Below are 15000 nucleotides of genomic sequence, written 5' to 3' on the forward strand. Positions count from 1 at the left end.
ATCAGGAGTCCTCTGACAATGAGTCCTCTTTCTACAAGGGAATATTCTGTCTGTGTGTGAGAAGACTGACACGAGTCCCATCACATGAATGAAATGCATGAGACATGCATACAATGGCCATGCCACCTGCTGCAGGTCTAGTTTACCACCTCTTTCGCTACGACCCTGGGTTCGCCGAGCTACTTCTTCCTCCACCACTTTCTTTAGTTTAAGCTGACACATATTATTTCTTTCTAAGTTGATTAGATATGAGTTTTCTTGTATTCCTGTGTTTTTTTCCTGACAAATAATAACTATTTGGTTGTTTCATATAGAAATGAACCCGGGTCTCGTGAACTTCTAAACCCACATCTTGCCAACTTGACCACAAATGATCTTTAATATTGGCAGATTTATATGCTACAAGAGTCTGGGTTCAATCCTGGTCACAACACACACATATTTATTAACATAACATCACTAATTTATTTCTTAATTGCGAATGTTATTCTTGATAAAAAAAAATCTAGTTTGTCGGGCCGATTACATTTTTCACCACCACTTTGGTTTGTTCCACCGCTTCTTTCACCACCACCTCGGTTAAATTTCAGTTAAATTATTTAAGGAGGAAGGCATGTAGTATTTTAAGTCTGAACTGCCTATAGTGGTATCTGGAGCCATGCATCATGTTTTGTAAAAAGTGTGTGTTCAATATATCTCACGGTTAGGTGGAGATTTGTATGAATTCGTGTTGTGTTCGGAAATAAACTAAGATTCATCATAATCTACCCATAGCTTCTAAAGTATGTGTATTTGATAAGATATACTATCTACATATAAGTTCTTACCGTAACCCTCACAGATATATACTTAAATCTTACTATTAGTAATCTCTGAAATTCGTTAATCTTCAATAATCGGAGTAAATAAACAAATAAAAATCCTTGATACCAGAAGTATAATTTTGAAATGCGTTTGCATTCTGAATTCTGGAGATCTCTAAATTTGAAAGATTTCCATTACGGAGAACTATCTGTATTTGTGCCAAACGTGACTAAACATTAGTCTTAGACTTTACATGGAGTTATATGAACAAACGAACAGCAGCAGACATTCGGTCGTTACGTGGCTTTTTCGGTATCTAATCTATCATTAGAACTATTATCATCGCTATCACCACTATTATCATTACTATTATCACTATCACCATTATTATTATCATCATCATTATTATTCTGTTATTTTTCTTTTAACTTGGTAAATGATTCTAGTCGGGGATCTGTAGCTAAGTAAATGTCGAGGCGTTTTTTTAAATGCCACTACAGTATAACAAGTGATGACGTTAGATGGTAGACCATTCCATATATCAACAAAGCGATTGAGGAAAGAGTACTTTGCTACGTCTGTTTGGAATCGTTTTCCTACAATCTTGCATCCATTACTCCAAGTTGCATTGGAGATGTCAACGCAACTACTTAGCTACAACGAAACCTCTATAAATAGTAGCACAGATACCACTGACCAACCTGTTTTTTTGTTGTTGTTTTTTTAATAGTGAGGAATGAGTGATTTCAGATAGAAAATTACAACAAAGGCTGAGAGAGTCGTCAAGTGATGATTAATATTTTTTCACTTAACCAATTCAATTCACGGAAGGCATGTGCGGATGATTCTCTATTTTGGGAATTTCCAAAAATTCAGAAATCTCATTCTTAGACGAAAATACCTTTTGAAAGTAAACCAGAAAAATTGAGAATTCTAATTTTTTAATCGTTTATAATTCGGATCTCTTCCGAATTTTGGAAATTTCACACTCTTGGAGATTCGCAACATAGAGACTATCTTCATGTTGCATGCTGTTTCTTAGTGTCACCCGGCTGCCTTGCGACCGTGGAGATTGTCTTTCTTCTCTGACTTTCCTCCACCTTCATCCCTTTCCAAACAATTCCATGATTCCGTCACACTCCACAGAAAATTAATCAATCTACTACAATCAATCGGAAAATGGAAATATGAATAACAGAAACTGTTTTGTAAACCTCATTCATTTTATCATTCATTTATTTTTCTATCTATTGATTGACTGATTTGTTTGTTTTTATTTATATATGCATTCACTTATTTTTCATTTATCTATATATTTTTTTATAATTTTCTTGCAAATAGTTTCTATAGATCTCACTAATCGTCGTGTAGGCTGCCATAATCTCCGATCGGGATTTCTGCTCAACTGAGCCTTCTTCAGGGAGAGGTACAGGTGTCATCCATGAGTGGTATTTGACCACAGGAAAAATATTGATTGGGGGTGATCACTAGATAATTGGAAGGGAAAGATGTTCATAGATTTATGAATATCTTCCAATTATCTAGTGAATTCCCCCAATCAATATTTTTGCTGTGGTCAAATACCCCTCATGGATTACACCTGTACCACTCCCTGAAGAAGGCTTAGTTGAGCCGAAATCCGAATCGGAGATTATGGCAGCCTACACACAAGTTCTACAGATATTAGACCCTGCAATACGGCGATTAGTGAGATCTATAGAAACTATCTGCAAAAAAATAGCATTATCTTCAACAAAAATGTCTATTAGAAGACTTACTGCCTTTCTACAATTTATCAACATGTTGATTATAAATCAATTACATAATTAGCTAATTATGTGATTGATTAGAATATTGATTAACTAATACAAATTGATAATTTGGTTAGCCAACTACTTAACTATTTAATAATATAAATTAAATGATGTTTAGTATCTATTAATAATTGATTAATTGAATAATATTTTTTGAGCTTTATGCAGAAGGTCTAACCAAAGCAATTCGTGGTACAGTATACAGGGAACTGACGTTGTCAATGAGCAGTTGGACGTTTAGGGATCATCACTGTATCCATTACTTCTTTAAGTATTTTGTGCACATCATGGAATTTTATAGGGTTCGAATGCCCCATCATTGAATTCTTTCTATATGAGTTAATGACATTAATCCTTTGTTCTTATTGTTTCTAGACGATTTTATATGATGCTTTATGCAAGAAGATGGTTAAGAATTATCACGAGTATATCTTGACAAACCCTCTAGAGTGTTCTATGAGTTTAGTCACTTATTGTAGCTATTACCAGGCTATTTAATTCAGTTAAGGGAAGCCCTCATACACAATGAAAGGCGTTAACCTAACTGAGGAGCTGACCTTATCTCGACCGTAGTACGGTAGATCGAGACACTGATCTGAGTGGTGATCCGCATGTATCAAATAGCCCGGCACTCACCATGACCAAGTACACAGAGCGCGCCACGCTAACAAGGGCGGCAATCCTTTCATTGTGAACACGAATCTACTCGATAACAGCTCCGTTACGTCTTTAATCTCGATTTTCCGCTCCGTATTAATCATAATTACGAAATTATCCCTGTCATAATAAACCCAACTCCCTGTAACAATGCCGTGATTAGTTGAAGTAATAATAACATTAGTGAAAGTAATCGCATTTCGGGTAAGATATACGATATGCCAAGATAACATTGTATTAATATCAACATTGTAGGGAACTGTGACACAAAGGACAAGCCACCCCTTTACGAATCTAGATTAAACTGACCCCCGGACGGTTCAATTCAGGTTCTCCAATGGCATTGTATTCAGGGGGTCAAGGCTATTTTGTTAATTATCTACTTTGCTACGACAACGGGAATTTGAGATGCTATTCTAGTCATATATTTTATTCATCTTTGAAAGTAACCTCATAACGAAGGGGTTGAGTTAACTAAGAAAGAGTAAATAACAGTGATTATGAGCTCCGTGAAACCTGTCAATGCTATTCAAACTTTAGTGTCTGTCCTGGCTGCTGCTACACTGTCTTCTTCAGTAGACTGAAATCCCATCTCTGCGGAATCAAATGATTAGGATAAAACTACAACACTTGTCATACTATTTAGTCACAAAAACAATGGTGATAATGATACTGATGATAATTACGAGAAGATATATCATTATCAGTACTAATTGTGAGAATAAACACCTTGTGAGATCGAAACCTTTATTAGTACTACGTTTCGCTTGTTACAGCTTTTTCAAGTACAGACATGACACACACTCTGAGCACATATAAGCCAACAGGGAAGGAACTGGGAGAGGTTATCAGGGAGGGGTGGGTGGTAGGTGGAGGGGGAGGAGGGGGACGGGTGGGACTTGGTGGAGACAAAGGAGGACATTTCGGACAGTTTGTTGAAGTGGACTAAGGGGGACATTTCATACATTTATTTAATGCGGGTAACCCTCCTATCATCCATCTGTTACCCGCATTAAATAAATGTATGAAATGTCCCCCCTTAGTCCACTTCAACAAACTTTCCGAAATGTCCTCCTTTGTCTCCACCAAGTCCCACCCGTCCCCCACCTCCCCCTCCACCTACCACCCACCCCTCCCTGATAACCTCTCCCAGTTCCTTCCCTGCTGGCTTATATGTGCTCAGAGTGTGTGTCATGTCTGTACTTGAAAAAGCTGTAACAAGCGAAACGTAGTACTAATAAAGGTTTCGATCTCACAAGGTGTTTATTCTCACAGTCTTGTCGGCTTTTGCCATTGTGATTCATCAGTACTAATGAAGAAAATAACGATACAATACCAATAGATGAGATGGTGATAAAAGATTATGATAGTAACATGGTATTATCTGTACCAGTAACGGTAATGCTAATAAGATACAAACCATGAAAACGTTTTTTTTTTAATTGAAATATAGCTTTAAACACTCTCCCTCCCAGGTGTGCGCCCCTCCCCTCGAAGGTTGGGAAACCCTAGTTTGAAAATACATGCATACACAAACACAAATATCATATGTACACATACTTTTGCGTGCGTGTGTATGTGCATTTGTGTGTGTGTGTGTGTGTGTGGATTGACAATAAATGTCTACAGCTAAAAGGTGATGAAATGTATCTCGTTTATCTATCTTCAGAAAACATATGGTTATAGGGGTTTATCTGCAAAAACCTAGGAGTTTGTGAATAATCACTTTCCACCCGCACTAAAATTAAATTAGAATAACCAATATTTCAACATTTGGTAAATTCATACAATCATTTTACATATACAAGCTTTCTTCTTACAAAAGCTATCATGGTTTGTGGCAACATTAATTTCACAAATATGAATAATATTTATGGACACATACAATGGTTTGTTTAATCATATTAATTCTTGTCACATAAATGCTACGCGGCTTAAGGGGAAACTACAGTTCCACGGGGTGCATTGTTCTGCGGCCCATCGGCAGCGGGTTGGGTTCTTACAGCCTTCACTGTTTTTTCTTTATTTATTCTATAGTAAACTCTTTGAATGTTTTTAAGGATGTATTGCACATTTTGTATTATAGTTTTATTTATATTTTTGTTGCTCATTTGTGTTTTTGATATGTTCTACTTGCGTTGGAATATAACGGTTACTGGGAAGACCTGTCCCAGTGTACCAGGTATCCCCTATTTATGTACATTTCCTATTGCTACCACTGTATTACCCTGAAGACGAACCCCGGACAGGGTTCGAAACGTCGTAATAAATTGACGAACGTCGAGTCCAGCGTATACTTTCTTCCATAAAAATGGTTCCTGGACTCCAGGTATTTACGAATATATATATATATGACATTATATATACACAAAAGAAGCATATTAGGGGGGAATTAGGACAGGCCCAATAGTGACCTCACTCTCTCAGTACTGCCGGACGTTTGACCCGGCTACTGTCAACAATCTTATATGTTACAAAGTTATCTAATTTATACATTCCCATACTCATATTCATGTGAACAACATGAATATGAGTATGTAAATGTATAAATTAGATAACTTTGTAACATATAGAATTGTTGACAGTAGCCGGGTCAAACGTCCAGCAGTGCTGATAGAGTAAGGTCACTATTGGACCTGTCCTGATTCCCCCTAATGTGTTTCTTTTGTATATATATATATTTATATATATATATATATATATATATATATATATATATATATATATATATGTTGAGACATTCTGACAGGTTGATGTAAGTGGAATAGGAAACACAGGAGTCTTAGTCTTGAGTTTATTCCTGACTAGTTTCGCAGGTATGCTTTTACCTGCGAAACATATTCCTTTGAAAAAGCATACCTGCGAAACTAGTCAGGAATAAACTCAAGACTAAGACTCCTGTGTTTCCTATTCCGCTTACATCATATATATATATATATATTATACTGTATATATATATATATATATATATATAATGTCACTGATACCTTACTCTGTACCTTTGAAAATGTCTTGAATAGACGAAAAAGTTTGGTTTGGTCACCTTTCATTTTATTTTCCAAGTGGTTTTAATACATATATATATATATATGCGGAAAAACCACCAAGGAAAAAGAAAAACTGATGACCAAGCGCTTTCGTCTATTCAGACATCCTCAGGGTACATAGAAAAGATAGTTAGTTAGTTTTGTGATTTTAGTCCCAGCGGAGCTAGCCGATTTAGGGACTGGCTTGTAGTTTCTGGGTGGCTTCAAATAGTGTATTTGGAGATGTTAGGGAAGTGTTGGGGTGATTTGAGAAGTTGTGTAATTGGGTAAGAGTTTTGATTTTCGCTTGTGGGCATGCGGGTGCATGTGGGGGTGGTCGGGGTGTTTACAGCAGTCCCCCGACTGGGGAGGAGCAGACGAGGTTGGCTGCAAGGACGAGGAGGTCGACTTTGGAGGAGGAGTCCGCAATGAGGCGTTCGAGGGCTGTGGCAGGGTCATTGAAGTTTGACCTTAGGGGCCAGAAGTAGGCTTCCAATTCGGGGCACAAGAAGAGGCAGTGCTTGAAAGATACTTCCGCGCCACAGGTGCAGCGGGAAGTGGTATATTTGGTCCGCCAGTGATTCACCCGTATCCTGCTGACTGTTGCCGCAATGTACGGGGGTAGAGAGGAGAAGGTAGGGGGGGTCGGTCCAAGGCAGGTCTTAAGGAGCCATCCACGTTCAACAGCAGTAGAGTGGTACTCCAATTTCCAGATGTCCCAGGCAGCGCGGTCAATTTTGCAAAAGAAGTCATGTGCAGAGGGTTGGATTGAGGTGACTTTGCTGTTAGGCAATGTGGCACCTGTTTTGGCAGTTTTGTCTGCCATCTCGTTGCCAAGGAGGCCCACGTGCGAGGGGACCCATTGGAATCGGAAGTGGACTCCTGCCCTGCCGGCCTCCGTTAGAAGGCACAGGACGTCGTTAAGGATGGCGGGACGTGACGCACAGCTGCCGTTCTGGATAGCTATTAGACTAGATTTCGAGTCTGATAGCACCGTTACCTGCGGTGGTGGGTGGGGAAGGGCGAGTACAATTTGCACTGCCTCTCTGATGGCGACGAGCTCAGCCGTGAGGATGGAGGTGGGGGGTAGTTTCACTGGGTGAGCTTCCTTTGTGTTGTACAGGTAGATGCCTGCTCCTGAGCGTCCATCTTCGAACACTGATCCGTCTGTATATATCAGCAGGTCGTCACGGTATTTGAGCGCAATCTGCTCCCTTGCTCGCGCTGCAGGCGTGTGTGGGTCGTCTCGACGGCTAAGCCCGGGAAGGTTAAGCTCCACCTCAGGAGGGGTGAGGGCCCACGGAGGGAAGGGGTCCACCTGGCACTGGGCAATCCTCCGGCGTTGGCCAGGTTGGATTTTGGCCTTCTTGCAGATGTCCCTTACTGTAAAGGGAAGGCCGTGAACGGGAACGGGAGTGGAGGCTGAGTTCCAGCTCTCATCCATCTCTTCATCTGTGGAGTTAGGTACCCTTGCAGAGCTGAATAGGTATGTACAGGCACCCTTCTTCAGGCAATGCCTGAGTGGTAGTAGGCCGGCTTCATTGTAGATTTGGGCCTGGGGAACCGACTTTGCTAGTCCTAGCCCTAGGCGGAGCGCTTGGCACTCTACCCGAGCCATTCTTTGCACGGCCGTCGGAGGGAGGTCGTGGAGAGCGGGGGCGCCGAAGAGAAGGCGGGAACGCACGAGGCTCTGAATGATGGGAATCAGAGTTTCCCTGCGTTGGCCCCATTTCTCCCGACGGATGACTCTGACGAGATTGAGCGCCCGTCTGGCACTGAGACAGGCTAGTCTCAGGTGCTCGTTCCAAAGGCCGTCCCACTGGAAGGTGACCCCCAGGTAGCGGACGGAGGCAGCGGGTTTCACAGCAGTACCGCAGACCGTGATTTGATTCCAGTCCGGATACTGACCTGCGTTATAACCCTTGCTGTGCACCGGCATGTATACAGTTTTGGTCCCGGAGAGGGTGAATCCAAGGTCCATGAGATGGTTTACGACCACGTCCACTTGCTCTTGAAATACCCTTACCTCCGCCCGATGGTTTGCAGAGTTCTTCTTTGGCCGTCGGTACCTGGACTTCCTCCAGAGGGCTATGTCGTCCGCGTAGGCAGTGACTATGGTGTCATGTCTCACCCCCTCTCCCACCCCCGCTAGTAGCAGGGTGAAGAGTAGGGGGGCGACGACGGAGCCCTGGGGGACCCCCATGTCGATTTTGGCTTGCGAACTGATGATCCCTTTCCACCGAACCGCAATTGTTCTGCCGGCGAGAAACGACTTCACGAAGTTGAAGATTGCCGGGGAGACCCCTATGGACTTCAGCTTCAATAGGAGCTTTGTGTGCCAAACGGTGTCAAAAGCCTTGGAGATGTCCAGGAAACAAGTGTGAAGAATTCTTCTCTGCCTTCGGGCTCTCCGGATGTGTTCGGCGAGCTTCACGACGTGATCCGTTACGCTTCTACCCCTCCTGAACCCTGCTTGAAGCTTCGGGAGGCACTTGTTTGAGTCCACATGGTGGCTTAGGCGGTTCAGGATGATACGTTCGTAGACCTTTCCGACGTGGGAGGTGAGGGCCACGGGCCGGTGGTTTTCCACCAGGTTCCTATGTTTTCCCGCCTTGGGAATGGGGACCACAATTGCATGTTTCCATGCCAGTGGTACCAAGCCTTCTCTCCAGCATTTGTTGTAGATCGCCAACAAGGATTGCTGGAGGGCGGGAGGGAGGTGTCGCAGAAGTGGGTACACAATTTTGTCTGCACCTGGGGATTTCTTGGTGGCCTTAATGGCCCTGAGAGCCCACTTCAGCTCGAAGAGCGAGAGGTCCGTGTGCTCCCCCTTGGGGGGGGAGAGGTCCACAAGGTCATCATGGGCTGCCCGGAAGTTGCGCTTCAAAGAGTATGAGGTCAGGGAGGGAACCAGGAAAGGTTGTGAGGCTCTAATGTCAACCTGACCCGTTCGCGGCAGCGGACGTTTGGGCTACTACTTTTTTCACAATAAAATTGTCTAATTTATACATACCATGACTTAAATTTAAGTTATTGACAAATGTATCTTTGATCAGACTGGATTCTATTATATTTCTCGTCAAATATGACTTATATTTAACAATTTCTTTAGCACCCTCCCAATTTATACAATGATTAAAATCCCTTAGGTGAATAAATAAAGCATTAGAAATTTGCCCACTCTTGACGCTATACTGATGTTGTTTTAACCTTATTTTTAATTCTTTTCCAGTCTGACCAATATAGCATTTGTCGCAATTTTTACATGGAATTGAATATATACATCCTTCTTCCTTATATTCAAGTCCATGTAAAAATTGCGACAAATGCTATATTGGTCAGACTGGAAAAGAATTAAAAATAAGGTTAAAACAACATCAGTATAGCGTCAAGAGTGGGCAAATTTCTAATGCTTTATTCATTCACCTAAGGGATTTTCATCATTGCATAATTTGGGAGGGTGCTAAAGAAATTGTTAAAGGTAAGTCATATGACAAGAAATATAATAGAATCCAGTCTGATCAAAGATACATTTGCTGATCTTTTTTCCCAAAGTGTTTCTAATACCATCTCTTTAGTTTTTGAGATTTGTTTTGTGATATTTCAGTATATTATTCTTTATAACCTTAATTTTCCAGTAGTGTAAAATGTTTTTAAAAAATCTACATTTAATTGGTTATTTTCTATATCAAATATTTTGAAATAGTCCCATGTTGAGGTTGGTTATTTTTTATGAAATATTCGAAGCCGTTTTTGCGCATTTTAAAGGGCCATTTTGGATTTTGCTGATCTTTTTTCCTCAAGTATTTTTGATATCATTTCTATAGTTTTTAAGATTTTGTTATGAAATTTTAGCATATTATTCTTTGTAACCTTATCTTTCCAAAGATATCAAAAGTTTTTTAAAATCCCACATCTCAGTAAGTTGTGTTCACCGAAATAACACTACCAACCTTTGATCTCAGTGAGTTGTGTTCACCGAAATAAACACCACCGACCTTTGAACTCCCATGAGTTGTATTCACGAAAATAAACACAACCAACCTTTGATCCCAATGAGTTGTACTTACCAGTTAGTGAGTTAGTTAAGTTAGTTAAGGTTTATTCAACAAAATGAAATACAATTTATACATACATATATACAAAATTTGTACAAAATTGCTTCTTGAAAAGGGAGAGCGTGAAGCAAAGCTTATGGGGAATTGCTCTCCCTTTAAGGAAAGAATTATTTTTATTTAATTTATTTATTCTTGTTACATGTTAGTATGATACATACACATATATACACACACATACACACATACACACACACACACACACACACACACACACACACACACACACACACTTTCAACGAACGGACGGCTTGACGAACGCTCTGAAGAAAAGTGCAGATTGAGGATACCAACGCAAAGAGAAGTGCCTTTTTGTATTTGCAGGGGGGGGAATTGCTCGTGAGGTAGTGGGAAAGTAAGGAAAGAGGAGAGGGGGAGGGATTACTGGGGAAATGGAAGGTAATGAGGATGTGGAGGACTTGGCCCAGGAAGACGGGCGGAAGGTCAACATGAAACGACCACCGGATGACGAAATGGCAAATAAAAATGTAAAGATTAGAAGTATAGAGAGGAGAAATACAGTAGAAAGTGACGAGAATATGTTCCAGGGATTTAAAGAGGGTGGGGGGGACACAACCCCCCCCAGACTGATAAGACTAGAGGAGAGAGTTGATAAGGTGATCGAGGACTTGGAACGTAAGTTAGGTAATGTAGGCTCCATTCTCCAAAGAATTGAAAGATTGGAACAACTAGAGAAGGCTAACAGAAACTTAACTGAAGAAGTAGAGGACCTAAAAAGACAGTTAGGAAATGTAAAGGAGGAGAATGAGAAATTGAAGAAGAATAGTAATGAAAACAGTGAGAAAATAGCTACAGAAGCTAAAAATTGGAGAATAACTCAAGAAGGGAATAAGGTTTCATTCACTGACATAGTCAAACAGCAATTGAAAGAACATAATGAAGACTCAGTTATTAAAGTGATGAGACAGAAGGAGAATATAGTAAGAGAATTAGCTGACAAAAAGAAATGTATAATTATATTAGGAATGGAAGAGAAACATAACCCAGATAGAACCGCAAGAATCAAGGAGGAAAATGAAAGGGTAAGCAGTTTATTAAAATTAGTCCAGGAAGATGAACCAGAAATTATAAAGGAAATTGAGGAAAAATTCAGACTCGGAAAATATAGTACAGATAAGACCAGACCAATTAAGATTAAATTCAGGTCACAAACAACGGCAGAGAAAATTCTATCCAAGACAGGGAAACTAGCAACAAATGATCAATATAAAAAGGTATGGATAAAAAGAGAAATGAATAAGGAGGAAAGAGAGGCAGAAAAGCAGAAAAGAATTGAAGCTAAGGCAAAAAACGAGGAAAGAACGGAGTCAGAGAAAGAGAGATTCTATTGGAGAGTAGTGAACATGAAAATAAAGCAGTTCGACATACTAAAGAAAAACATAAGGGAAACAGAGAACACAATGGAAGTGGCAGAAAACTAAGAGTGTCTTACACAAATATAGATGGATTGATAACAGGATTGAATGAACTGAATGATTATTTGAAAGAAAAAGAACCGGACATAATGGGAATTGTAGAAACAAAATTAAAAGGCCCACTACCACCCAACAGTGTAGGACATGATACATACAATTATTGGATTAGAAACAGAGAGAAAAAACAAGGGGGTGGAGTTATGTTCCTGACAAAGAAGGATATAAACGTGAAAGGTGTCATATATGGAAAGAATACAGTAGAGATGATTATGATAGAAGTGGAAGACCGAGATAAGAAGAGCAGAAAATTTGTGATCAACTATGTGCCTCCGAAAACAGCCTCATGGGAGGAGAATGAACATAAAAGTATGTTAGAGGACACAAAGATAGCATTAACTAAAATAATGGAAGACGGAGGAAGAATAGTTATGATGGGCGACTTTAATTGCAAAGAAATCTGCTGGGAAGAAATGACAGTAAAGAGTGGTGATGACTCATGGGGAAATGCTCTACTTGAGATGATTACTGACCATTCAATGACACAATGGATACAAGAGAACACTAGGTATAGAAATGAAGAAGAACCATCGAGGCTAGACTTAATAATTACATCTGAACCTAGAATAGTGGACAAGATTGAATATAAAACACCAATAGGTAAAAGTGACCACATATTGATTGAACTGGAACTTAATGAAGAAAAATATATGAAAAGAAATGAACAATATAGAAAAGGAAGAATGATGTATGAAAAAACAAACTTTGATAAAATAAGAGAATTCTTCCAACAAGAAAACTGGGAAGAAATATACAAAGAAGAAACATCAGTGGAAGAGAAATGGAATATTTTGACAAAAATTTACAAAGAAGGAGTGGAAAAGTATGTCCCAAGACAAAAACAAGAAAAAGAATATGTAAAATGCTGGTACAACAAAAGTTGTAGGGAGTTAAAAGACAAAAGAGACAAAGCCTGGACCGGATGGAAAAAAGACAGAAGACCTGAAAAATGGAAAATATATACTGGTTATAGAAATGAATATGTACAAAAGTGCAGAGAGGAAAAAAGAAAATATGAAAAAGATGTTATAGAAAAGTGTAAAGATCAACCAAAACTATTCTACAGATTTGTAAACAATAAACTGAAAAACAAACAAGACTTGGAGAAATTAAGACAAGGGGGAGTTGAATACACTGAGGAAATGGAAATGGCAGAAATTATGAACAAACATTTTAAATCAGTGTTTACAAGGGAAAATATACAACCTGAAGAGATTGAGTGGAAGGAAAAAGTCCCCCCTATGGAAGAAATAGAAGTAACGAAGAATGAAATATTGACACACTTGGGTAATTTTGATGTCAGAAAATCGCATGGGCCAGATGAAATAGCAAACTGGATTCTGAAAGAATGTAGGAATGAACTGGCAGACAAAATACATAGCATAATAAGCAGTTCCTTAAAAGAAGGAAAAGTTCCAGAAGATTGGAAAAAAGCAAATATAGTACCTATATATAAAGGAGGAAATAAAGAAGAACCTACCAACTATAGACCAGTCTCTCTAACAAGTACAATAGCAAAAATATGTGAAAGAATTATCAAAAGTAGATGGGTAAAATACTTGGAAAAAAACAACGTACTAAATCCAAGGCAATTTGGATTCAGACAAGGACGATCATGCGTCACCAATTTAATATGTTTCTATTCAAGGCTAATAGATATAATACAAGAAAGAGATGGATGGGCTGATTGTGCATTTCTAGACCTAAAAAAAGCTTTTGACAAAGTACCACATAAGAAGTTGCTTAAGAAATTAGAATATGAAGGAGGAATACAAGGTAAATTGCTAAATTGGATGGAAGACTTTTTGCAAGAAAGAAAAATGCGAGTAGTGATAAGAGATCAGCACTCAAAATGGAATGAAGTAATAAGCGGTGTCCCGCAGGGAACAGTTCTGGCCCCAATAATGTTTGCTATATATATTAATGATATGGATGAAGGAATTGAAAGCTATATGAGCTTCTTTGCAGATGATGCAAAATTACTGAAAAGAGTGAAAACTGAAGAAGATTGTGAATCACTACAGAGAGATCTAAATAAAGTACAAGAATGGAGTAGGAAGTGGGAGATGGAGTTCAATACAAAAAAGTGTAGTATAATGGAATTTGGAAAAAGCAAAAACAGAATAACAGGATCATATAATTTGGGAGAAGAAGGAATAAAAAGAGTAGAAAATGAGAGGGACCTGGGAGTCATTGTTATGAATAATATGTCACCTGAGAAACATATAAATAAGATTTTTGGAGAAACTTATAATTTAATAAGAACAATCAAAGTGGCATTTACATACCTGGATGAAGAAATGGTGAGGAAAATCCTAGTCACCCTGATAAGACCAAGATTGGAATATGCAGCAACGATATGGTCACCAAGTACAAAAAAATGTATAAAAAAACTTGAAAGAATACAAAGAGCAATTACTAAACTGGCACCAACACTCTCAAAACTATCATATGAAGAGAGACTACAAAAACTTAAACTACAGACACTAGAGCAAAGAAGAGAGAGAGGAGATTTGATAGCTATTTACAGAATCATGAAAGGCATAGAAATTACTGATAGAGAGAATCTGATAAAATGGGATGACAGAAATACAAGAGGACACGGAAAGAAAATAAAAAAAGACAACTATAGAAGAGATTTGAAAAAGAACAGCTTTCCTCACAGAGCAATAGACAGTTGGAACAAGTTAGATGAGAAAGTGGTGTGTGCAAAAACAATACATGAATTTAAAAATAGTTTAGATAAAATGAGATATGAAGACGGGACCTCACGAGCATAGCTCCCCTTCCCGTAAAATACAACTAGGTAAATACAACTAGGTAAATACACACACACACACACACACATACAAATATATATATACTTTTTTTTTTTTTTTTTTTTTTTTTTTTTTTCAATGTGATGCGATACGACGCCCGCTAACTCCGACCTCACGTAGGAGTCACGGTCACGTGCGAGCATCGCATTTTGTGGGGGTCAGGTGAGAGGTGAGAGGTCAGGTCGATTCTTGACGGGATGATAATTGCTTAAAGAAACACCACCAACCTTTAATCTCCCACGAGTTGTATTCGCACAAAAATGTTTCTGAGA

At 39.1% G+C, this 15000-nt stretch overlaps 1 protein-coding gene across 1 annotated transcript in view; it reads right to left on the minus strand.

Moving 5' to 3' along the window:
* Positions 1 to 14871, minus strand: part of LOC143024565 (uncharacterized) — a 20775-nt gene extending 5904 nt beyond the window's left edge. The window contains exons 1-5 of the mRNA XM_076183376.1: positions 14845 to 14871; positions 8542 to 9182; positions 7796 to 8370; positions 7398 to 7684; positions 113 to 213 (exon numbers count right to left, since the gene is read on the minus strand). Of these exons, the coding sequence (XP_076039491.1) occupies positions 113 to 213; positions 7398 to 7684; positions 7796 to 8370; positions 8542 to 9182; positions 14845 to 14871 (1631 nt within the window). The remainder of the gene's footprint in view (positions 1 to 112; positions 214 to 7397; positions 7685 to 7795; positions 8371 to 8541; positions 9183 to 14844) is intronic.
* Positions 14872 to 15000: the final 129 nt, after the last annotated feature.

Source organism: Oratosquilla oratoria, chromosome 4 (assembly GCF_046742065.1).
Source record: "Oratosquilla oratoria isolate Oo_2021 chromosome 4, ASM4674206v1, whole genome shotgun sequence".
NCBI lineage: Eukaryota > Metazoa > Arthropoda > Malacostraca > Stomatopoda > Squillidae > Oratosquilla > Oratosquilla oratoria.